This window comes from Botryllus schlosseri, chromosome 3 (assembly GCF_051294905.1).
Source record: "Botryllus schlosseri isolate E-star chromosome 3, Bs_hap1, whole genome shotgun sequence".
NCBI lineage: Eukaryota > Metazoa > Chordata > Ascidiacea > Stolidobranchia > Styelidae > Botryllus > Botryllus schlosseri.
The window spans coordinates 30,600,467-30,626,517 of record NC_137238.1 but is presented as its reverse complement, the minus strand read 5'-3'; the positions used below and the strand labels follow the sequence as shown (position 1 = coordinate 30,626,517).

Below are 26,051 nucleotides of genomic sequence, written 5' to 3'. Positions count from 1 at the left end.
TAGTTACATCTTGGGTCGCTAAAGTTATTAAGCCAATTAAATGTACTGAGTGCCGTAGCGGTACGCTCCAACGATGTAACAACATGGGTTGTTCGGCGACCCGACATTTCTATAACTATGACACATTCATTAATATATTTATAATGTTATTTCTCCGCTCTAATATTCGAAGGTAATTGACCATGCGCTTAATACCCACTTATCAGGAGTAGGCCTATATTGGGCTACACTGCTTAACTCAAAATGCTGGGATATCAGAGCAATCTCTATTATCAATCTGTTTAATTCACAATATTCATAGTAGCTGCAAAATTATAACGTGATTGCTTTTATGATAGCATTATATGTTTTCCGCTGACATGGCGTCTATATCTTATAATTAATATATATCAAGTATACAACAACACTTCTATTCAAATAGTTATAAATGTGATGATTTTTATTATACCAGGCCTAAATTGATATAAGAGTAAATAACATTTTTATGATGTGTGTTGAATGTCAGTCTTTTGTATCGGCACACTTTCAATAGGACAATTTCATCCCGTCAACTAAGGCCTACTTGGAAAGACATGGAATACCCTTATTGATGCTGCGGCCTGCGTCGTCGTATAAACTGGAGAATTGGCCCGCGAGCACATTTGAGTTTGAGACCTCTGGTCTACATTCTACAAAGCGACGTTACCAATCAAGAACGTGGATAGCTATGGCTTTGTTTGTAATTTAAATTTGTAATTGTGAATGTCACTTCCATCGCAGTTTATTTCTCGCCGCAGATCAGAAAGACAATGCATATTTGAAAACTGCATTGTGATACAGGTGCCGCCATGTCTCCTCGTCTCTTTGATCAATGAATGCATCGTGCAATTCAATATTTCGTACCGGGTACATCGAATTTATTGCGAGTGATATTGGTCGCCGACGCGACAGCAACTTCAATTTGAGGATTTTGAAAAGGGGGTCCGAACTCTTAACCTTGAATACGTCACTGTAGTAACCTCTCAAATACATTTTATACTGCCACAAGAATAATTATACTGCTCGCGCTGAAGATTTAATAACTCGTTGCTGCAATATTGAAAAATTGGGGACAAAAATAAAAAATTCGCAAAGAGCCATATCTTATGCCCAAAAGAGCCATATATGGCTCACGAGCCATAGGTTCCCGACCACTGATGTACACGATACCTAGCGGCGAAACGGGCCACATAATGTCACAATGCTGAACAGGGATATCTAGGTATCCCTGATGCTGAAATACATATTGACGTTTTAAACGTTGCCAAATGTATCAACTGGGACAATCAAATAATTTAATAATCGCATAAAATCAATATATTCCGTCGCTTTGTCAACAATTTACGCCCTACCGGTCCAGGCCAGACCGGATAATGTATTCGGTGTCTGTGTATTGCTACGTAATTGATATTGAGCAGTGTATAAAACGGGTTTCTATACCTGCTTCTATACGTGCGGATATTATCCCAATAACAAGTTATACAGCAGTAGCCAATATCCAAATCGCACGGATTTGGTTTTTATGATACAATAAGCATATGAAATCAAGATTAACCCCGTACGCCTGCTAGATTTTTTTACTTCAGACAACGATATCAATTTCATTGATTGGTTGAACAAGCATCATTCGCTGACTACACATGTAAAGTATTTCGCTCTGGATGCTGTGTGATTGCGGGTCAAGCTTACAGCAGAGAGTCAGTCACTAAATATTCACAAACAGAAAGCTAGATATTTCGAGCAAAATTTTGTAACAATAAAGCAAGTAAAATTTTTGAGATTGTCAAGGGGCATGCTCGTTTAGTTGTTGATTTTTTCATGCTGCCAGTGACATGCATAGAGTGGTCTGCAGTTGAAATGCAAGAAATTACAACCGAAGATGGTATAATGAAGTGAAAATGGTAATATATGAAATAGGTTCACAGTGCAGAACGTACCACGGTTCGTTTGTGAATGTGAACCTCTAAATTTCGGAGGTTCACTCACAGAACGCGAACGTGAACATCACCTTCACACCATGTTCACACACAGTAGGAATGCATTCCTACTGTGTGTACTTCGGTAGAATGTTATGGGCGAAGGAATAACACTTGAAAAAATTTCTACTCTAAACAAGATGCGATGAAATTGGTATTGGGCTATTGTTGAATCGTGTATGTGTTTTCGAGGTAACTTGATTCACATACGCAATATGCGCTGTCCGCTAGCTGACGACATACATCAAAGATGTTCGCACAATATCCAACACTGACGGTCGCCAGAGATCAATTACTCCTTGTTTCAAATTCAGCCTTTGGAAGCCGAACCAATAAATCGGATGTCCAACATCCTATCGGGTAATAATGCACACAAACTCCAATTTGGTGGAATCCTGTCATGAGAGTTTCGCCAAGACCACCGGTCGTGTCCATAATGCTGGTTGGCTGTACCTCATGTGTCGTATCCACTGTCTCCACTCTTATCCGTTTCACGGCGTGAAGCTGAGGCTGTATCTCCGTGTGTCAAAATCCCATCAACTTGTTACCAATCTTGTTTACATTCCCCCGTTCTAATTCACGTTTACCTCCGTCAAACGGTGCTGGTTCAAAGAGCTATGGTTCGCGCTGTGCTTGAAAAAAATGGATGACGATTTATAGAATATATCCTTATCGACGCGAACCTTAGTAAACGCAGACTACTTCTCGGTAAAATTGTCTTATTCGTGCAGTATGTGTTGGGCCTATTGGTATATATTTAGAAGTATATCTACCATTTTCCAACAATTTGTAATCAAGGCATGGGTCTTTTTCCCATGCAATAATTTTCCGGCGTTCATAAAGTCATGAAGTTATTTGGGCAGCCAAGGAGACTGGTTCACACTTGCCATGGGTCCACGGAGAATTATTATACTGGGTTAGGCTCAGACGGTCAAGTTAAATGTCAGCCTAGCTAACTTCAATGATTTTCATATTGTGTCAACAAAATTTCCTGTATGACTCGAATAACTTGCAAACTAACTTGTATTATAGGAACTCCATTATAGCAAACTCCAAGACACGCCACATTTTAATAATTACATCGTTTCTGATGTGGACTTGTGTTACTCCAACAGCCTGAGCCTGATGCAATGCATTGGATTCACTTTTAAGGAATTGCATACCATTTCTACCGTAATATAGCTTCCTAGTTCCTTAACAGATTTTCAATGGATTCCTGAAATCGGCGATAAAATCCTAGCTTGTGTTTGGACGCAGTTTATACCCGGTAATTTGGGGCATGGCGATAACAAAGATTTTCAACTAATCCAATTCACTACCTGTCTCAGCGGCGATAGGGTAATTTCAAATGATGTTTCGCGCCATTCACAGAGTGCATACCGCGTGACATAAGTATGGGAACAGGAACGGTGCGTGACGGGGATAAATTCGAGATATGCTAATGATCCATAACTCAAAAACGTATCTGCGTGGTTTGGACGAGATCGGGCTAATAGCTGGATTTTCGCATACCAAACAGGAAAACGTGGTGCGATTTGCCGAATACATACATTCCTCGGTAGTGAGCGTTTACACGCGACGAAGACCATCCCAGTATAAACACAACCGTTTTCCATCAGTTTTGGATACGTCACTGTTGTTTTGCGTCACAGGAGTGGTCACTGAATTTGTATGCTTGACATGATTGCAATGTGACAATTGTCGGAGGTCCAGTGCTGGTACGGGGTATAATAGCCGGATCTATACGTACGGCAGCCTAACCGACACTCACAACTCACAAACTCCTTTCCAGTTTGGGAAAGGTTAGAATTTTTTTCAACCTGTTTTACTGGAAACGCTAATAATCTCGATACCCATTGTTTAACAGACATTCTCACGGATCATGGCGACAGACAACACCCATCGCGAGGGATTATAGCTCAGATATAGCGGACATTGAAGATCACAGACTTCAAGGGAAGTCATGGTCGGACGATTTAGCGTCAAAATATCTCACGTGCCTGTCATGAATTTCGACGTATGGTCATACATTTCGACATGTGCGGCTGTATTTACCAGAATTCAACGAATTTAACATTTTCAAACACTAAAGTTTTATTTTAAATCACACACGAATCCATGAACAACTTCCACAATGTCCAAAATTCATTCACAGCCTCCGCGAAAATTGAAGTTTCATGTCGAATCCGAAACGAATTTCAAATAAATTGTAAATCCAAATCTGTCGCAGCTCTTCAAATACAGTTTCTGCACATCAAATTCCGTATTCAGCTGAAGTAGGCCTACCGACCCGACGTGTTACGAGCTCGACCATAACTTTGAATGAAACGTCAAGAATAATAGCACTAGAGTCGTTGAATTGTATGAATGACAAGTATTGGTGATAATATACTCATCAGATTACCACCCCATTCCTATATTGATTACTCCTGGCTATCGATAAAATTACACACGTATGAAATTACTTCAAAATGAATGTAGCAAAACCAAACGGTCACCTTTCCTAGAGTAAGATACGTGAGGTCAAGGATATAAGATTAAATTGTAATTAACAATAAACAATTGTGTTGTCTATCAATCCATATAAATTACAACGATCGACATATTGATCGAAATATCTGTAGCAATATCCATTTAAATTAATTGCCGTTTTTACGTTTGGTACTCACATGTGTTAATGCTCTATTCTTAGTTCACTGTTTCGTGCTTGAGAGGTGCGCGTGACTAATGAACCGAACATTAAAGCTGACCGGGTAAAGTTCTGTTTATGGTGACATTACATGTGACACTGGGTAATCTGATCTCCTGACTTTGTGGATTTCCTTATATAGTATAAAAGAGCCCCCTTGCCTATTCATGTGATTGCGCTGTAGGTTGGTTCAATACACGATAATACGTGACATTTATCTTATACTAAGCACATGAAGAAACCAAAGATAACTTTGACAATTCATCTTAACATATTCTCGGGTTCGAACCCTATTTCTTGCAGATACCATTGAATGTACGTACATCCCTTCAGTACACTATTGAGTCAATAATATATTCATATTGAAATGAACCCTAATGTTATCGGCTATATTTCAATACGAATATACTATTACACCATTAAATTCTATTTGTTCAGTAAATCATAATCGACATTCTCTGCCATTAGTTGCTGACGATTACACCTGACGAGTGTCAGCCGGAAATATTCGGTTTTCTATTTTACAATGGATATACTATTCAATCGTATTTGATGCCTATACCTTACTTGTTCATAATTTATATAATTCACCACGAAACCTTTGGCGTTAGTAACACCGCAGATAAGACTGCACAATGCCAACTTGTGAACATACGCTTCCATAAATCAAAGACGAAATGTGTTTATATTTTAGGTGAAGAATAAGCAAATTATATCAATTTGTTGCATCCGCTCGACTAAAGCAATGTCAGTAGTTATAATAAAAACACTGTTTCGTGACGTTTATGCCCACGGAAACTCAGACACGCCATCAATGTGCACAATAAACTATAAATATTGCCCTATAACGATAATGAAATCATATGAGGTTTCCTGTGAGTTTATTTATAGCGATTTGTTCCATATGGCGAAGTTGCAAAATTGACGATATCAAATTTTGATTTTAGAAACTTCAAGTACAAAATAGACTCTTCACCTCGGTAATAAATAACATGAAAACGCAGACGCTTTTGCCCATCCGAGCTTTTGTTCACAAAACAGCAAAACCACTCGATGTCAGTTTCTTTATGCTTCACATGATATATCCGTTATTTGTCTTCCTCGGTATCACCTTGCTTCAGTATAGTTTGGGGATATATGCGCATGAAAGCTCGGGTGAAGCCACGAAAATACGGGGGATTTGATTGCAGTCTGGAGCTGAATATGTTTTCAAGAATTGCGAAACGAATACGTGATAAGGCATTTTTGTTACGAAAGACCGTGTTACTAGTGTAAAAGCAGAGTTACTTACATCAGAAGGATATAATATGCGAAAGGGTGGAAACGACTATACTCTGTTTGTATTTCTATTGATCTATAACCTTGTAGGTACGTATTTTAATCTAACGCTTACAGTAGCTGCTTGCATGTTCATTGTTCAGTATACCCGTGGCATTATGTGACAGTAGCTCTGCTACCGTACCCTGCAATATTACCAAGAGAATAAATTAATTGATCACAAACCAGTCGCACGGTACACAGATTACGGAGGTGTTGATAAAAGCAGTGAGATCAACGCAATAGTAATAATAATCATGAAAGTTGTAATAAAGTAATCCGTTATAATTTGTTTTACCGACAAACATTGTGGACTATTGTAAGCGTCCCACATAGTGATATGGGGTTATCCTTTATCTATCGCGGATTTATCAGTCGCGTATAAGCAAAGCGTTTTAGTTACCCGTAAACAAAATGACACATATCATTCAATTATGTAATTATGTATTAGTGTTTGTTGTATGCGTAGCACAGTCGAGCGTGAGCGATTCCTGATCGACATGGATCTATCTATACTAGAATAAACTCGAGTTGGAAATTATGGACGGATTTCGTATAGGACTGCGATCGCCTATATAACAAAATTGGTGTTAAGTGTTGCCATAAATTAGTATGTTAATTTTTATCGAATATTGTCGGGATTAGGATATGATATCTATTTCATTGTGCGTTATACTTAAACTTATATTTCAAGTTTATGCATCATATCATTCTAGTATCAGTAATTGTACACTGAATCCACCAAATGTAAGTAGAACAAGATTGCAAGAGGTGCGGTCAGATGTGATATTTTAATGTTATTCCGAACTTGACACACAAAATCCAGGTCAGGTGGTGTCTAAAATTGGTTCAAACCCATTTTGATCTCTCTTTAAGGGACAATGTTATCGATGGCGGAATCTTGATAACAGCGATCAATAACTCTAGTACATGCAGTCACACAACAACGAGAGATAGATTCATCCAAGTTGACCAACCCATACAAAGATATATAGAACTATGAGCACACCAGGATCGATTCCAGATGAAAACTCTGCTGACCCTAATGCACTTTTAGCAAGTGGTCCGAAGTGACGTCATGGGTACAATGTGGAGTCACAAAAGTTTGTGTTCAGTAAATGCTCGAAAGACTAAACTTGACCTCGTCATATTCACGAAGCATTGGAATTATTGTAGTTAAAGACACAAACATGATTTGCTATGCTAAAAATAATATTACGTCCTAATAGCAGAATTTTCTAGAACGAATGCCAGTTTTATTGAGAGTAATTTCAATGGACCAACATATAACAATCGCGAGTAATGTCGTGTTGAAGAGGAATATGGTTTATCGAATTATTTATTCAATTTATCCCACACCGTAGCATGCAACATGCATTTGGGTTGTCAGATATTACCTGTCACTACAAGTGTTTTTGTCGCCCACCGTTCAATATGAAACAGGCTTCATTGAATAAAATATTACCTTTATTTGGGGTTGGTTGTATAAGCTCAGTTAAGTAGGGGCCTAATCGGTAATCCGGCTTTGTCTAGCAACAAGCCCATAGTTTTTAAAACATAGATTGTTGAAGCGGGAAACAAATTCGTACTGCTGTATACAGACCTCTAAGATAATACTATGTATACATGAGTTAGGTCACGCATATCAATAGACGCTCTCGGGTATTTTTGTCCATGATGACAAAAAAAACATCACATTACCCGACACAAATTTTCATCTGCTGACCATATCTCAGGTATCGATTGCATTTTGTGTAACTTTTTCGTTTAGTAATCAAGTCAGAGTGTCCTGAAGAATGGGTGGAGCAGAATTCTCGCTGCTATTACCTTTCGATTGGCCAAAGGCCGGATACATCGTGGGCAGGTGCGCAATCACATTGCGAGAGGATGGGATCGAATCTGGCAACGATTAATGCTGCCGGAGAGAATGTGAGTAACTCTTTTAAGAGCTCAGCTATAGCACGAATTAAACTGATATTGTAACTATTGCTGCGTGTTACTGTCTTGAATAGAATATCCGATGCTATTCCTTTGAAAGCATCACATGTTAGCTGGTCCGAATAAAACAAAGTGTTTTTGTAGAAGTAACATCACTATTATTATTAATTTTTTTGAAAAATGAAAGAGAGCAGCGGCTATCACCGTTTGGTTTTGTGCGGAACTATATTATTCAAATATTATTTGCCTGCAATTCAATTACAACTAAGAACCGATTCGACCACATATTTTAAAATGCTTAGTTCTGTCATTAGGTCAACGAGGCGAAAACACGGCGTAGGAACGTTCTGTCAAATTCGTGCGAGGGACAGAAATAGGCCTAACATGTTTTACGGTAAACTATTGTGACATCGCGTGCGTCTGAGATTTAAAGGTAAAAAGTAGTAGTATTACTCGCATCATGAGGTCTCCGGGATTTTAGGTATAGAGAAAATGCGTACATCAACTGGAATAAGTTGATGAATGTGACAATGACTCCCGTTTTGAATGTAGGTAGATTGTAAACGTCTTTGTGATTCGCAAATACTTAATGAAACCACCATTCGCAAATGTTTTCTATTTCGCATCCGCGAACAATTGCCTACTTTGGGAAACAAAACTCCGATACTACACACAAATTATTATCCATCCCCTGTTGCAACAGAGATCGATTTTTGGAATACGAATGTTTGTCGAATGCAAGTATGAAACTCAACGTCTCATGTTACATATGCCTATTGGGCAGTGGACAGGCACGTTTCAAACAACTTTGTCCTCTATGATATATATTGCTTCTCGTAATTGGATGAAATTAAAAGCGCTGTCCTTACCTGGGTAATATCGTTGAATTTTATATGTCTGTCACGCAAATGAATTGTAACTATTTCATCGCGTACCATATCCTCTTTAGTTTGTGTCTTCGTTACGTAATCTTCGGCGCCTAAACAATATGCCAAACACGATCTGCGAGTATATATAAGTATATATTATAACAACTTCCTGTAAAACAACAACATCCTCATTCATAGTAAATCGTACTACAGTCATTTGCAGAAGATTCTGAATCGTCATATTGAATTGAACCAGCGAAAATATTTCATTGATCGTGACCCCTAATCGTGGTGATTATTGTTATCGCATGCCCTGTGTCAGAACTATAGGCTACTGACGTGGAGTAAAGATAATGACAGAAAGGTCTGAATACGCCATCGATAGCATGATGAATATATATTTACTCAGCCTGGTGAAGTGAAACAGCCAACGAAGACCGTTTTCGATTACATAACTAGTAGCCACAATTTCATCCTTTGTGTGTAGAGCAGGGATGCCAAACTTTGCCCTTGGCAGGGTGTGTCGCACCACTACTGGAAATATTGACATTCCTGACAGTGTTGCGATTTATGCTACCTTTCGAAATAAGACGTTTCACTATCGAATACTGATCAAGAATAAAGTTACATATTTTGATAACCAATATCAAGTGAGGTCAAGAAACCTGTCATTTGTCACAATAAATCCACTAGTGGGCCGCACTTTGGGGAATGGAGACCTCTGGTGTAGAACGAGAATAACACTGTAACTGTCCATTCTTATCATATAAATATGCAACATTGCATTTTATACGATATATACTGTATTAGTTTACCCTACTTCGTTGTTATTTTGTGACATTATTTAAACTGAATAACCGTTTACTCTGGTTCCGGTTGACTCGAAGATCGTCATGGTCATATCGCCGGTATCAGTCAATACCGATAAACCACTTTTCTTCGCACTGTTAAATACTACATATAGGCGTTCTATTTATTTTGGCGTCATCGGTTGACGAAATAGACCCCTCTTCTCACTAGTCATTACCAAACATTATGGCATGGAACAATACAATCTGTTTGGGGCTGTGCGTAGCTTGAGTCTCGCAGAGGTAAATTCAGCGGCCCGTGAATATGATTTCATAATTTTGTACATACCGTTATTATGCTTGGTATTCAGCTTCTCACGATCAGTCATCGTTTGTCCCCAAGAGCAGTGCTTTTCAACCCTTTTCAGCACCATTCGCACTTTATTTCCAAAACTAAATTTCATCCGCACAAACCAACCGAAAATTGTTATACAAAACGAAAATGAAGATACTTAATAATATTTTGTTCGTATATGTGCTACAAGTAGGTTACTGGTTTAGGCCATACATTATCTCATTAAAAAGACAACTGTTGTCCCTCGTTTTGATTTCAACTATAGCGCTCTAAAATCCTTTTTGGCCAAAAAAGTTGTTGACTGTCAATTGCTAACCATTTCGACGATAGAGCATGTCAATATCAAAAGTTTTGGTGAACCAGCGACGGTCATTTTGGTGAAGTTGTGTTGCAGATGGTCTTTCTGTCATCGCAATATTCCAGTGGTACGTTGACCAAATCTTCACGCCTCCATTTGTCCCGACACAGAAAGGGTTGGCCTCAAAATGAAAACATGTCTCACCGGCACCTGCTCGTTGCACAATACACACCCCTACTCTAACGCATTCCAACAGCCTTCCACGGTGTTTTCCGGAGACACCAGTCGGACAACTCTTATCATAAATTCAAACCAATTTGTGTGATACAAAGGTTGGCTCATTTTCGTGATGAAGCCATATTTCTTCGTGTCTGTTATTTAGGGCTGGGCACAATGATTCGAGTACTCGAATCTGAATCGAGTATTAATTTTAATGATTCGAGTCGAGTAGTAAAAGACGATTTTTTCGAGTACTGAAATTATACGCTTTTCGCCACTGAAAGTTAATTTATCAACGAGAATTATAGTTTCGATACTAATTTTCACTGCTGAAGCCTTGAAAACCTGACTGGCCGCGTATCATAGCATGTGAAACATATCGTACAGAGTACAAACATTATTGGAAATGGCACATTTCCGAGGTCATGATCATCCCACAACATTGTCACCAAGTGCAATGAAATCGGTATGGCCAAACAAATACCATAGTATCTTTAATGTGATGGGTAACAGGAATTATATTCTTTGTGGTCGCATAAAAGGTACATATGTGAGCTTTGACAGATTACATTCTGCTGTGACGTCATAATGAGTGATACTCGATTACTCGACTGGATTCGAAGCATATTACGTGATTCAGAGTCGAATCACTCAGGTACTCGATTTTGCCCAGCCCTACTGTTATTACGAAAATATGATGTTTGTTCAGAGAAACAATGCCGAAAGTCAGTTTGACGTCATGTTCTCTGCGTATCGCAGGCTCAGACGTGCTGATGCACTGCATGCCTGCCACTACACCCGCTTTCGAACCAGACTTTTGACTGCGTATTAATTATAATGCGCAAATATTAATTCACTAAGGCTGATGCGAGACAACGTTAATGTTAAATCAACGATTAGTGGTGCGTCGTAAATCAAACCAGATTTTACAATTGCGTCGCAATGACAAAAGTAACGAAGTCACTGCACTGGAATTTCCTATTCGGTTTATTTGAATTATTCCACGTCAGAAAAAGTAACAATTATTTACGATTTTCATCTGCACACGTCCGCACAAGTGCGTGCCATCCCACAGGCTGAGAAGCACTGCCCGCGAGAGCATTCATGTGGCTTTCTGACCATCTATCTTGGTTCAATTTTTCAGTTTATCTGGACTGCAATGAAATCGTTTGACAATAATTGTGTTTTAAAATGAATGTCTGAGTGACTTCGGTCATAGCGAGATCATTAAGTCTCTGCCTTATGATTTGCGCGGTGTGATGGCATGCCGACGCGGGGCTCTTTTCCTGGGTGAATAGTACTGGTATTGTACTGGTACTGGTACTGTACTGTACAGTAATGAGACAATTTAGGAATTTTCTGTTTCCGGTACATAAATTGTAACACGGTTAGTTCAGGACAGTGGTTCCCAGCCTTTTTGTCTTCATTCTCCACTTCATACTTATTTCGAGTCTTCATTTCCCACTATCCAAAACTCCTTTATACCCTTTAAAATAGGGTTACCCTATCTTGAGATCCTAAAAAGAGGCCACTTTTTATAAATTCTGAAAGCTCCAAGAAAACTGGTGATTAAAAACACGTCATCACTTTGACTCGACTCCCGATTTTTTACGAAAATCTGACGTTCGCTGCGTCGGAGTCGCATTTTGTCGTGGCATTTAAATCCTTTTCAGAGAAAAAGAGGAGAAATTCTCAAAAAAGAGGACATTTAGGCGTCCTCTTTCAATTACACTTGCAAATGATGATTTTCGATATATATATTCCAGAGCAGTTAACTGGCAACGGTAATCACGCATGTGTCTCCGTATAAATATTTACTATCCTATATATAATGTTTAACAAATGCGTCTATTCCTCACCTGAAACCATTGAATTCCCAACCAGTGGGGAATTTCCCACCATCGCAGTTGGGAACCACTGGTTCATGACCTTATGGGATGGGTGCGGTTACTTTTGCGGTTGGTCTCTGACATTTGTGCTAACCAGTAGCTGGTATTAGGGCTAGCTTGAGTTATGCAGAACGGTTATACAATGGATGCACATTATACATATCGCCGTAACGCGATTACAATATGTTTCATGCTTGAATAGGAATTATGAAAAGGTAAGGTAGATAAGTGACTACACGATAACACTTTAACCGTATCGGGAAGCAAATGTCCTAATTGCTTATCTGATCGAAACGGCTTATGTCCAAATTGTTTCACATTCGTCTTCCAGTCCATCGTTGTTACTGAAGTTGACTATTACATGAATGATAGAGAGTAATGAAATCATACCATGTTGATGTGTGAGTGTACAAGCTGTACAATGTAAAAGGTCATTACCAAAATGGGTCAAATAATTATTGCAGGAGCCACCGCAACAGTGATGGTGTATATTTACGAGAACTCACCTGTTTTTACAGTCTTACCTTTTGACGCAAATTGACGCTGAAGACATGGTATGGATAGGTCTGAATACTACTGGAGAAATCAACGCTTGGAATTGGGTCGATGGAGCACCACTTTCATACATGTTAGTGAAAATGCATCAAGTATCAGTATTGGCCTGACAGCTCAAAACTGCCTCCTTTGTATACGACACGATTAATTATGTCCATATTTTCATTGGCTGGCATCCATTTCACTTATGATTTCGTCTATTTTAAGGCATGTTACACGGACGTTTCAATCTGTTTAGAAATTGGGGTGCGGGTGAGCCTAACGGACGAGATGCAAGGGATAGATGTGTTATGTTGGCTGGGAGAAATGGTTACTGGATCGATGGAGAATGCTCTCAAAACAGATCGTACGTTTGCGAAATGGGTAAGTGGAATCTCAAAAAAAATTGAACTTTGATGACGTTTAGTTGGTACACAATTGTTACTTCTTGTCTACTCCTTCCACTATTTCTATATGTTGTGACATGAGACACCATAATTAGTACAAGCAGTGTTGATACACTGGGCTCTTCTTTGGCACAAAAGTGTGTCCAGGTGTTCAAAGTATTAGGTTTTACTGATTCGTTCATATGACACAAATATCCTGATATCATTTCTATGGCTTGAAGTTATATGATCTGGGCAACGGCATGACATCCTTGCGAGTAACCAGGGGCTTAACACTGTTAAGATGGACATATCATGGTGTCCATGTTGTGGGTGGTGAAGCACAGAAGCAGACTACATTGCTATGTCAAGAGAATAACCAATTTCCACACTTTTACTTTGCTCCCAATTTTCAGAAGTCTCCCAGAATCCCAGCCTCAATACATTCCTGATATGTTTTCAGTTCTTCCATTGAATTCACTACAAGTCAGTACATAAATGCTGGAACAACTCGAATGCTTGAACAGCAAATGCTTGGTGATGGTAACAGCATTCATTCATTGTTCATTAGGGATGATGTGAACATCTGAAAGGTTCAGGTTCGTGTGACCACGAACCTTTTTGAAAGGTTCTGTGTGAACTCGAACGTGAACCTCATGACATAACGTGACATAATATTGCTAGTTCCAAACCTACATTTCCGTGAAGTGATAGCCTATTAGATACCCTATATTAATGTACACTGTACAGATTATTGTACACGATACCTAGCGCCACATAATGCCACAATGCTGAAGTACATATTGACGTTTTCAACGTCGCCAAATGTATCAACTGGGGCAATCAAATAATGTAATAATCCCATAAAATCAATATCTTCCGTCGCTGTGCAAAAATTTCGACGAGGACTAGCAAGGGAATATAAGGTTACGCCTAAACAGTCTAGGCCAGATCTGACATTGTATTCGGCGTCTGAGTATTGCTACGTTGATATTGAGCAGAGTGTAAAACGGGTTTCTATATACAAGCCACCGATCTTACTCCAAGTCATACTGCGGTAGCTAACACCCCAATCGCACGGATATGGGTTTTATGCTACAATAAACGTATGAAATCAAGATTGAACCCGTATGCCTGTTTGATGTTTTACATCAGACAACGATATCAATTTCATTGATTGGTTGAATAAGCATCATTCGCTGACTATATACCTACATACAGTGTATTTCTTTCTTGGTGTTGTGTGATTGCGGGTCACGCTCACAGCAGAGAGTCACTAAAATATTCACAACAGAAAGCTGGATATTTCGAGCAAACTTTTGTAACAAAGAAAGTAAAATTTTTGAGGTTGTCAAGGTGCATGCTCGTTTAGTGGTGATTTTTATGCTGCCAGCGCCAAGCATAGAGGCCCGCAGTTGAAACGTAATAAATTTCAACCGAAGATGTTATAATGAAGTGAAATTGTAATACCGGTATATGAAAAAGTTCCACGGTGCAGAATCCACCAACGTTCGTTTGTGAACTTGAACGTCTAAATTTCTGAGGTTCACACACAGAGCGCGAATGTGAACCTCACGTTCACACCATCCCTATTGTTCATCTCCATCAATGTTTCAAACGCTATCCAGTGGATAGAAAACTATCCATATTGGATAGTTAATTGTATTTACTCACTTTGAGAACAGTCCTCAATACGATGCAGGGATCAATTGCATAGCAAATCGCCTAATAGACAATGGTATAATCTTGCCCCTTGTGCAAACTCAGTTGACGTAGACGTATTTAGGACAAGCACTTGTATCCCATGTTAAATATTGTGTGATGTAGCTTGGTGATGTCATTCTCATTGGATATTAAAGTACAACACACCCATTGCTCACAGAAAAATGGCATCCAGGGACCCAACCACTTGCTTTGTATTTATACTCGCTTTGTTGACTACATCGATTGATTGCACAGCTGATACAGTCCAATACACTTTAGTTCCGCTTCGGCAACATAAATGAATTCATAGGTTAATAGTGTGCGCTGACTTCGGCCAGCGTTCCGTATGCGGCCCGTAACACCGTTTTGAGAGACCCGCGAAAGGCTCAAGAAACGTTGTATCAATATTGATAGAATAAATAAAATAAAATTAGTGTGGGTACTTGAATAAACTTTTTGCTAATATATTTCGACATGATAATGATAAGTTATATTCCTACCATATTATGTTAATATGTTTTATTTCGTTGATGGCGCGATAGTCCGATCTCGAGACCGATGCATTTTGAAAGGTTTCAATTGCTAAATATCACAGAAAGTGAAACGTAAATGACTCAATTAAGTTTGCCTACCACAGACTTGGCCATTGGCTAACTATGGCTATTAAACTCATGAAAATGCCGTCGGCAATATAATAAATATGATTTGTGATTGTAAACTGTGAAAACGGATGTTTACAAAGTAATGCCAGTTAATGATCAGGAGATATGGTGATTATTGATTACCTCTTTCAGACAATGGAAAACACATTTGCGAATACACAAAGGATGTGATTGAATGTTACGAAGACAAAGTAATCTTTATTCGTTATGCTTCTTATGGCAGACTGGACACATCAGAGTAAGATTGAAGGCTCCTCACATGAATATTTTACTATTGCTGTTATCTATATGTCTAATTCAATTAAGACGCAAGTCGATGGGTGCATCAATTTTCACTTCTTCATTTGTTCACTTATTCATCTAATTATTATATTGTTACACACTTATTTCATAACACGCAAGACGGGGTTCAGGTATAGACCACAAGACTTCATATTTTTGTACCGTGATACAGCAATTATGCAATCAGCTAAACCGAACTCATGATTCCATCACTACAGTGTTGCTCCGCATTGCACGGTGTACAATGTACATGTTACTTTTACGTTTTTCACGCAGTGTCCCTATTCTGATTCTGTTGGACCCATTTGAAGCATTAGTGTAGCATGATGCAGAGCACTGGCGATGATAAACGAATTGTGCTGATAAGTGAAGATTAAAAAAACAAAGAGACTGTTTCTTTGTTTCAGGTACAATGTCTTCAGAATCCAAGTTTTGTGTGAATCTTACGGTGCTTTCGAACTTGATACTAAAACCGAAATATAGGCTACGTACAACACTTGGAGCGGTCCTGCATCAATCTGTTGCAGACCCGAGCAATAACCAGAGCTCACATTAGAGATGGCTCAATTTAAAACCTATGTTTCACTTCACACCTGTGCGGTAGATGGGCTGAGCTTTGCTAGTGTGACTTCATATTGACTGAAAATCTGTTCATAGCTCATTGTAAAATCGGCTAGTGGGCGCTAAAGAATGTCCGGAATTTGATCCACAAAAATATGGCAACCCTAGCCTCAATGTCCCATGTTCTAATATCATTTCACCTGTAGCAGCTTGACTGTCATTGGAAAACACTACTCCAAACAATTTACCAATAATTTCGTCGATCGCCCAAGTCTACTTATTGTACTACAAAACCAACTCCATCAAACAATGCAATCGATCAAGATTGAAAAGCGACCAGTTTTGTGACGCTGCATAGGAAATAAAAGTAATTCCTTGATTTGAATACTCAACCAGATCTTTTGTGATTTTTCCGTTCAGGCATTGTAATTACAAAAGTGCTGTGGAAGGATGTCATTCGAACGAATCGTTGTCAGTCGTAGCCAATTTGTGCAACAAACGATCCAATTGTACCCTTAATGCACGTAACCGCTTTTATGGCGACCCTTGTGTGAACAAGAGGAAATATCTGAATGTTGTGTACAGCTGTGTGAATCCAAGTAAGTGCACAAATAGTAAGTGCTTCCATTTCAGTGAATATCAATGGGGTATCATTTGCTGCAGTCGATGGTCACCATAGCTCGCTGTCTCCGATGAAGTCAGCTGATGGTGAAAAAAAAACAGTAATGGGGCTAAACCCCTGGGTCAATGGGTAGGGTTGCAACAAGAACGGCGTAAAGTTTTAGCCAAATTACTGTTTTTTACTGTGTCACTGCTCATTGTGGTAACTCTGCGCTTGGGAGAAGCTAACATACATTCTTTCTCGGCCTTATTGTTTGCTGCATTTTTATTACTCCGTACTCCATGTGGACTGCATTTGGTAACATTGTGCATTTTTTCAGTCCAATTTATTGGTAATTTCATCCATTCAATGACTTGTAGAATTCAATCAAACACCCACCTTGGCCTAAGATGTAAATGAGAGACATGTACGCCGAATTAAATGTATCTGTAGATATCCTACCATAAGAGGGCAGGCGATGCCGGGCATGTCTTGATAGGCGAAGTCAATATGTCCAATAAATCAATAATTGCAGTTTAAAATTTGACTTCTCACGTGGATAAATTTTTTCTTCTTGTCTTCAGGCAAATTTTTAAATGTTAAAGAATTTATTTTTCCCCGGTGCTAATAATTTTCAATATTGAGCTGTTAAGGTGACTTGGTAACTATTTGTACCCGAGTAGAATTGTATTTCTTAGGATAGGCGGAATATTTGACGTCGCTTATATTATTAATATTATTACAAATATGAGTAGTGCTTTTCGCCATTTATGGCCTTGTGCGCCACGGTCGTCAGAAATTCAAATCAAGCAGTAACTAAATGAACTTATTACAACTTATCACGAACTCAGCGTCGCTTATATAGATTTGAAGTAGTTGATAAGACAGAGTTGAAGTTGAAATATTTTATGTCAGACCTTAAGCTGGCCTGTAAACTAGGTTGCGCATAGTCACAGCTGTATTTTGTTTCTGTAGGAGTTGATAATGCGAAACAGAGCTCACGAGTAAAAAACGAAGTCATGTTTCCAAATTTATTCCAGTCCCATATGTAGTCTAAAATTTGATACGATTATGAGAACGTCAGAAAGGCAATAACAAGTTGTAGCACATACAAATAAACAAAATCCCCGTTTTGAGCTATAACCTACTTTAGTTGCAAAGTCGTTACAAAAAGACACAGTGGTAGTTGTTTGTGTTGAAGATGTAAATCTGTATTTATGCATTTATTAGGTGTATCCGTGCCAAACACCACTGTCGCTGTGTATGCCACGACATCCCCACAGGATATTGCTGCTACAACAGTTAAAGGTACCAATTCAGAATTATGTTTATAAGACTGAGCAAAGTCTAAAAATCTGACATTCGTTACAGACACCGAATCAACATATGCGTTTGATAATGCTGACGTGACATCATCTGACTCAAGTTTTGGGTCCCTGGCGATCACCACTGAAAGTCCTGTTTCGGGTACCATTAATGGCAGCGGCTTCACTACTGAAATTTACCTTGCAACCACTAATGACATGGACACATCAGGGATTGGACAAACAACAAACCAAGGTGATGGTACAGTGTCGTCATATCAAGCTACTACATTCCAAGACCTTGACGAAACAACTGTGTCGAGGACTGATGTTGTTAACATTGGCACCACGCAACTAGGTTCTACCGGTATTATGACATATTATGAAACTGGTACCGTGGAAGGTATCGACCAGAGTACCCAATTTGAAACAGTTACCACTGCAATTTTAGATGCCACACCTTACCGAGACTACGGAACAGTTGAGAATGTATATGAAACTACAGAATATGATCCCACCACTCCTGATGGCATCAACATGACTACGGATACTAACGAAAATATTTATGGAACTACACAAATAGATGGGACCAGTGTTGCAGATTTTTCAATTGGTAATGATTTAGGTAATGTAACAGACATTGAACAAAGCAGACAATTTGATTTAGCTTCCACTCATACTTATGATGTTACCACATACCCAGACGCGAGTACTGTTGAATATGAAGATGGAATTACACGGTTAGATGGAGTCACTGCTGATGATATCAATGTAACTACATACACTAATGATGATACTTATGTAACTACTGCGCTAGATACAGCCGATGTTACAAGTTCTTCCACAGAGTATGATTTAGGTACTACAGAGTATGATTTGGCTACTGATGATGATGATAACAAGAATAGGCCTACTACAGACACTGACAAATATATATATGGAACAACAGCGCTACATACTACCGCTGTTATAAATTTTTCAACATATTATGATTTAGGTACCGTAGATAGTATTGATCAAAGTACACAAGTTGATTTGGCTACTACCGAAATATTTGATATAACCACAAACTCCTCTACTATGGCTGAAAGAGTATACGGTACTACACGGTATGATCTGGCCACTGATGATGGTAACGAGATAACTACAGACACTAACGAATATATTTACGCAACAACAGAGCTAAATGCTACTGATGTAATTTATTTTTCCACAGATTATGATTTCAGTACTGTAAATGATATTGCTAACGGTACACAAGTTGATGTAACTACCAATGAAATTTTCGATTTTACCACGTATCCTGACTCGAGCACGGTTGGCAATATGTATGGTTCTACACAGTATGATCTTTTAACCTCCAACGTGATCGATATAGCTACAGATATCGAATCCAATCTTTTTGAAACTACCGAATTTGAAATAGATACGACCAAGGTTTCGGACAGAACAATGGCCATTGAAACGGGTACCGGTACACTCATCGATGGAACAACATTGTTTGAATTTGTCACAACTGACATGCTGAATTACGCTACACAAAAGACTCCGACCCCTGACAGTATTGGCGTAGATTCTACTACTGACAAAGTTGGAATATTTGAAACGGAGCGTACCACTGACTCTGTTAAAACCGCAAGTTCATCAATTTCTTCAATATCAACCACAAAAGTTATAACTACGGGAAGCAGCACATCAACGGAAAATCTTCGATCAACCACTGCGCTACAGACAACGATTGTACCGGTACCAATAACGGAAATGTTGAGCAATTTTGACACCTCTTTACCTGTTATAACAACTGCAACTAGCGCAGGACAACTAGACACAACTTCAAGTGTTTCAGTAACCACTGCCAATGATATCAACACGTCGGCACCACGTATTTCTTTCACTACTCCGCTAAAGAGTTCAGAGGCGCCAGAGAGTACCTTGACAAGCCTTGATTCAACAGTGTCATCGATGACGTCAGACCGGAAGGATACTACTAACTTAACCGATCAGTTTTCTTCTGTTCCTGTGGCTGTCACATCAATGCAGCCTAGCTCAAGTACATCAACCGCAAATATTAACACAGCAATGAATACAAGCAATGCCGTGACTCCCGGTCACCAATCAACTACCGAATCTGCTTCAAATCAAACTAATCCAGGTAAGACTATGCCCTGTGTTATTTCTTGATTGGACATCCAGTGGAAATGTATGTTTTACATCTATTTTTGCAATAATAGGATACACGCAAATCCTGTTTTCAATGACGCTGCGAACCGAATCTTGCACGGATGCTATTAAAAACATCTCAAGTGCGGAATATCAAAACGCATCGCAATTATTCAGGACAATCGTAAGTCACATATTACCAAAGGTGGTCAGTAACGAACTACTTCTGCTTTTTCCAATTACTTGCAGCACTTACTCAAGTGAATCTAATTTTCTGCTTCTTCTACTTCGTTCTACTCTTCGCTTTTTTCAGTTTGTCAAGTAGGAGTAATAAATCCATCCAATTAGAGGAATTTAGGAGCTCTTATATATTAGAATTGTATTTCCATAGCAAAACTATCATTTACATCCCACGATGACGCTTATGCTGTCTAAAATTTATAACTCGTGGGATGTATCAACATGAATCAATTTCTCTGCACCTTCCGCATAGCTCCACTTGAAGCTTATGACAGTCCATGCGAACGTATTAAGACTGCTTTCAAAATTACTTTGACTACTGGATTAGATTGAAAGCCAACAGATTCTACTCCTATTTCTAGTAGTTTTAGGTTGCTTTTACAAGTACTACTTCTACTCGTACTTGAGTAAATTTTTGTGTCGCTAGTTCTACTTCTACTTGAGTAGCTTTCTTGACTACTTTAACCACCTCTGCGCATTATTAGTTGACTGTATTTTGTCGAAAACACCATGGAAGTAGTATGCTATTATTGTATTGTATAATTGTATTCCACTGAATGATCAAAGACAAAAGACTATCCTATCATCATCGCCAGATAAGTCTGTAAAATAGGTAGCCTACTTTTACTTGTAATCAAGTACAGTTTGACATGAGTAATTTCGCTTGGGAGAGAACAACATTGGTATACGCCAGTTGTCAGTTGATGATTTATTGTATTTATTCTCAGTTATCATCAATTGGAAATTATCTTCAAATTTCCACCATTGAAATCGACCGCTTATCATTCACGTGTGGCAGCGTTATTGGCGAAGGCATAATGCAGTTGCCACGGAGTACAACCGAAACTGCGGACCAAGTCTCATCGAAATTCAACGGAGTTATACAAGATGATTTGTTACCCGAGATCGCAACCTATGGGGTCAGCGGATTTGATGCAGCAGGTAGGCTAATACCTTCTTGGACGTTGAGATATTGCACGCGCTATCATTGATGTTGTAAACTTACTGTACTGCATGAATATGTTGAACATGCGGGTGCTATGTATTGTAAAATAAATTCTATATATTGTTTCAATATGAGCCTGCGATGACAAAAGTATGCACTTTTAAATATACCTGATGCACTTTAACTATTTTGTTATTGTTTATTCTCTTGATGTTCTTTATTTTATAGGCTACTAACTTATTTTAGATTACGCACATTCAAACTGTGATACTCGTGGATGAAGTTTCTTTGGTGTCTTTTTAGAATATGTATTCGTTTGTATTTAGTATATTTATGTACCTTACTTCACTACTCTGCCTATGACATTATGAATATTTAGATATTTTATTCTATTCAGACCAATATCTTGCACTCTTCTCTTTTACAGATATCGACGAATGCAATTCAACCGATAATTTTTGCCATCAATTCGCTGTATGCACCAACGGCGACCCTGGCTATTCGTGCCAGTGTCAAATTGGATATAGCGATGAAGATCCATTGCTACCAGGGTCAAGGTGATGGATGACTCGAAATATTTAGGATATATATATATACTAATATACTCAAACGCTGAATCTTTTGTCTTTTCTCCAGTTGCCGTGATATTTGCCTACTTTCCGATGAGTCATATTGTCAAAACAATGGCACGTGCTTGCGTGAGGCAGCTAGCGGTCGTCCAACGTGTAATTGTACAGATGGATTTTTCGGGTCTAGATGTGAGAATCCAGGTAATTGAAGGATTGCTGTCGATTGTTATGTTTTTACAATTTTGGTATTGCTTTTGCACTGGCAGTTGTTGCTGGTTCGACATTGCTTTGTGTTCTGAACGAGTAGTCTGCGTTCTAAGATCTTTTCACTTATGTGATGAATGATGATGTCTTACTAGGAGACAGTGACTATATATTTAAATCTGTACCTGATCAAGGACATAAAACTAAACAGAGAAATCGCTTACCGTTTTAAAATCACACATTAACTTGTAGTGTAGTGTTTGTGTCTCTCTTACATCTCTCTCGTATTCCCGCATTTAAAAGTTTACTCTGTTGAACATCGATACTGATTGCTACTGAACACTGTTTTTTTAATATTGATATTACTAGTTGACGGTAACCCCTGATCACTGTTAGCATAAAATACTATTCAAATGTTTCAGTAATACTAAGCGTCTCTTTTTGACAAGAAATAATTAGGTAGAACTAGATATGACCACGTTCTGATTATACAAAAATATTGTTTAATTCATATTTCAATGCTACAGTGCTGGCTGAAGCAACATCGGAGTCAACTACAACGACTACTGACACAAAAGTTTCTTCAACAAGTAGTAACTTATCCCCAGAATCATCTGCTGGTACAACTATTGAACAAAGCACAGTCATTTCGCAAACCACCACCGCCCCTACTACTGCACAGACCACATCTACTGCGGTACCAAGCACGCTAATATTCACGGTGCCGACGGAAACCGACGCAACCACACTTTTGGACTCCACCGTTGCTGTTACAACATCCAGGCCTACCCTCAACACCACTGCCTCTTTTGTTCAACCTGATACAACACCAGTTACCTCTGCAATATCTTCAACTACTGCCGTGCCATTTGCCGGTAGCGCAACGACTGCGACTAAATTGGTTGAATCTAGTACTCTACGATCCGCTATTTCAAGTACGGAAGAAACTACGACGTCTGAGTCTATTTCGTCGGCCACTAGTATGCATTCCACGACAAATACGGAACCTCATACCAGCCCAATTATGGTTTCAGCTTCAACGAAAGACAGTTTAGTACCGAGTAAGTTTGTTTTTTAGTATTTTCGTTACGATCTGAGTATTGCATTAGGATTGAGTTGAACATCGGTAATTTGGTTGTCGTGATTCACACATGTAAGTCATTGCGCTGGAATCAAAGATTTAACTAAAATATTTTACCTATATTTCCATTTAAAGAGCTTCTTGGAGGTACATAACTTCAGTATACAATTGAATAATATATTCATATTGAAATGGAGCCGAATATTTTCGGCTGACACTCGTCAGGGGTAATCCTCAGCAAATAGTAGAGAATTGGACAGAACATTGTATATCAACAATCGTATCTCGAAATATGTCATGCTGGTGTCGTTATGTTTTGAGATATGATTGTTGATATACAATGTTCGTTCCAATTCTCTACTAGTTGCAGACGAGTGTCAGCCGAAAATATTCGGGTTCATTTCAATATGAATATACTAATGAATTATGTATTTCTATGCGAATCTTCAGATGATATGCCTTTTCTAAATCCTGTACTGTACTGAATTCGAGCTACACAGCCAATCCAATCATTGTAGCGTCAAATCGTATGCGTTGGACTAGAATCTAAGATCATGAAAGTCTTTATAGTTGAATAATAATTCATGTCCATTTTTTTCACTTTTATCTAGTTTCATTATTTGAAATGCGAGCCAATATCTTCGGAATCCATTGTTCGTGAGAACAAATCTTTACTGTACAAGTGTACATTAGTCATTGATTGCAAATCCAGAACTGAATCTGTTTGACCAGTGCTTTTCAACCTGTGTGACGGTTCGCACTTGTGCGAATGAAAAAAATTGCAGTGCGAATGACGAAGGTGGTGCGAACGGTGCGAATGAAAATCCCAGATGAGTGCGAATGACGAAAGTGGTGCGAATGGTGCGAATGAAAATACCGGATGAGTGCGAATGAAAATCGCGAATAATAATTGTTAATTTTTCTGACCTGGAATAATTCAAATAAACTTAATAGGAAATTCAAGGGCAGTGTAACTTTTGTTGTTGCGACGCAATTGTAAAAACTTGTTTTACTTAGGACCCACCACTAATCGTAGCTCTCACAAGCTATAGTGAATTAATATTTTCGCATTATAATTATTACGTAACCAAAAGCCTGGTTTGTTATCTTGTGTAGTGGCATACATACAGTACATCAGCCCGTCCGAGCCTGCGACAGGCTGAAATAATGCGGTCAAATTGACTTCCTGCTTTCTTTCGCTAAACAATCTTTCGTAATAACTGTTCGATTAGTGAGAGGCATGAGGATAGTAGTAAATACTAGGGATGGTGCGAACGTGAGGTTCTCGTTCGCGTTCTATGTGTGAACCTCGGACATTTAGAGGTTCATGTTCACAAACGAACCTTGATAGGTTCTGCACTGTGAACCTTTTTTCATATATTACAATTTTCACTTCAATAAAACATCTTTGGGCCACTATATGCATGGCGGTGGTAACATAGAAAAAATCAACACGAAACGAGCATCCACCTTGACAATCTCAAAAATTTTACTTGCTTTGTTACAAAAGTTTGCTCGAATATTTAGTGACACTCTCCTGTGAGCTTGACCCGCAATCACACAACATCAAAACATCAAAACATCAACTCTACCTGTAAGCAGTCAGCGAATGATGCTTATTCAACCAATCAATGAAGTGATGTCGTTGTCTGACGTAAAAAATCTAGCAGGCGTACTGTGTCAATCTTGATTTCATATGTTTATTGTATCTTAAAAAACAAATCCATGCGATTGGGTTGTTGGCTACTTCTGTATAACTTGTTATTGGGGTAACATCGGTAACAAGTGAAGTAACCCGTTTACACTTTGCTCGATATCAAAGTAGCGATACTCCGCCGAATACATTGTATGTAAGATTAGTTGAATTTATTGCAAAAAATCCTGCGATAGTTTTTACAAATCTAAGATCACGGCGTTGGGTACTGTAGCCAATAAGCGAGACACGCATAAAATATGGCTTTATCATGATAAGATTTGTCCGACTGGTAAACATGGTCGACGACCGTTGGGTTGGGATGAACTAGTGTAGGGACTAGGGATGTGCAACGAGCGGGTTCAGGTCTATGAGACTCATTCATTTCGAGGCCAACCTCTTCTGCGTCGGGGCACATGACGACGTAAAGTTCTGGTTAACAAACCGCTGATATAAATGAAGTGCCAAAACATAAGTGTCGACAAAACCTTGGCCAAAAATTACCGATGCTGGATGGCCGAACCATTCGATATGGATATGCTCCGCTGTCGGCACAGAATAGTCCCGTTCTTGCAATCTGAGTAGAATGCAGTAGTACAACTGCGATACGCAGAGGAATATAATTCACCCTAATATGAGATCGCGTGCGTCAGACATATTTTGCAGAGCTGTGTTGGATAGAATTGTGGTGTGCGCATTCTGTATGTCATACATGTCCGTAAAATCGTAGCATATACCACTGTAATATTAAAAATGAATTCCTTCTCA

The 26,051-nt window shown here is 38.8% G+C and overlaps 1 protein-coding gene across 3 annotated transcripts in view; it reads left to right on the top strand.

The window, feature by feature from the left end:
* The first annotated feature begins 5,742 nt into the window (after window positions 1-5,742).
* The window catches only part of LOC145435015 (uncharacterized), a 91,651-nt gene continuing 71,342 nt past the window's right edge, over window positions 5,743-26,051 (top strand). Inside the window, exons 1-13 of one of the 3 annotated variants that reach the window (XM_080312275.1) lie at window positions 5,743-6,051; window positions 7,772-7,929; window positions 12,875-12,984; window positions 13,150-13,274; window positions 15,775-15,880; window positions 16,906-17,084; window positions 18,317-18,394; window positions 18,458-20,542; window positions 20,622-20,734; window positions 21,519-21,732; window positions 22,164-22,293; window positions 22,373-22,506; window positions 23,037-23,570. In XM_080312275.1, coding sequence (XP_080168401.1) covers window positions 5,991-6,051; window positions 7,772-7,929; window positions 12,875-12,984; window positions 13,150-13,274; window positions 15,775-15,880; window positions 16,906-17,084; window positions 18,317-18,394; window positions 18,458-20,542; window positions 20,622-20,734; window positions 21,519-21,732; window positions 22,164-22,293; window positions 22,373-22,506; window positions 23,037-23,570 — 4,027 coding nt within the window. In that variant the 5' untranslated portion in view covers window positions 5,743-5,990. The remainder of the gene's footprint in view (window positions 6,052-7,771; window positions 7,930-12,874; window positions 12,985-13,149; window positions 13,275-15,774; window positions 15,881-16,905; window positions 17,085-18,316; window positions 18,395-18,457; window positions 20,543-20,621; window positions 20,735-21,518; window positions 21,733-22,163; window positions 22,294-22,372; window positions 22,507-23,036; window positions 23,571-26,051) is intronic. The other 2 variants (XM_080312273.1, XM_080312274.1) reach the window with 2 other exon arrangements.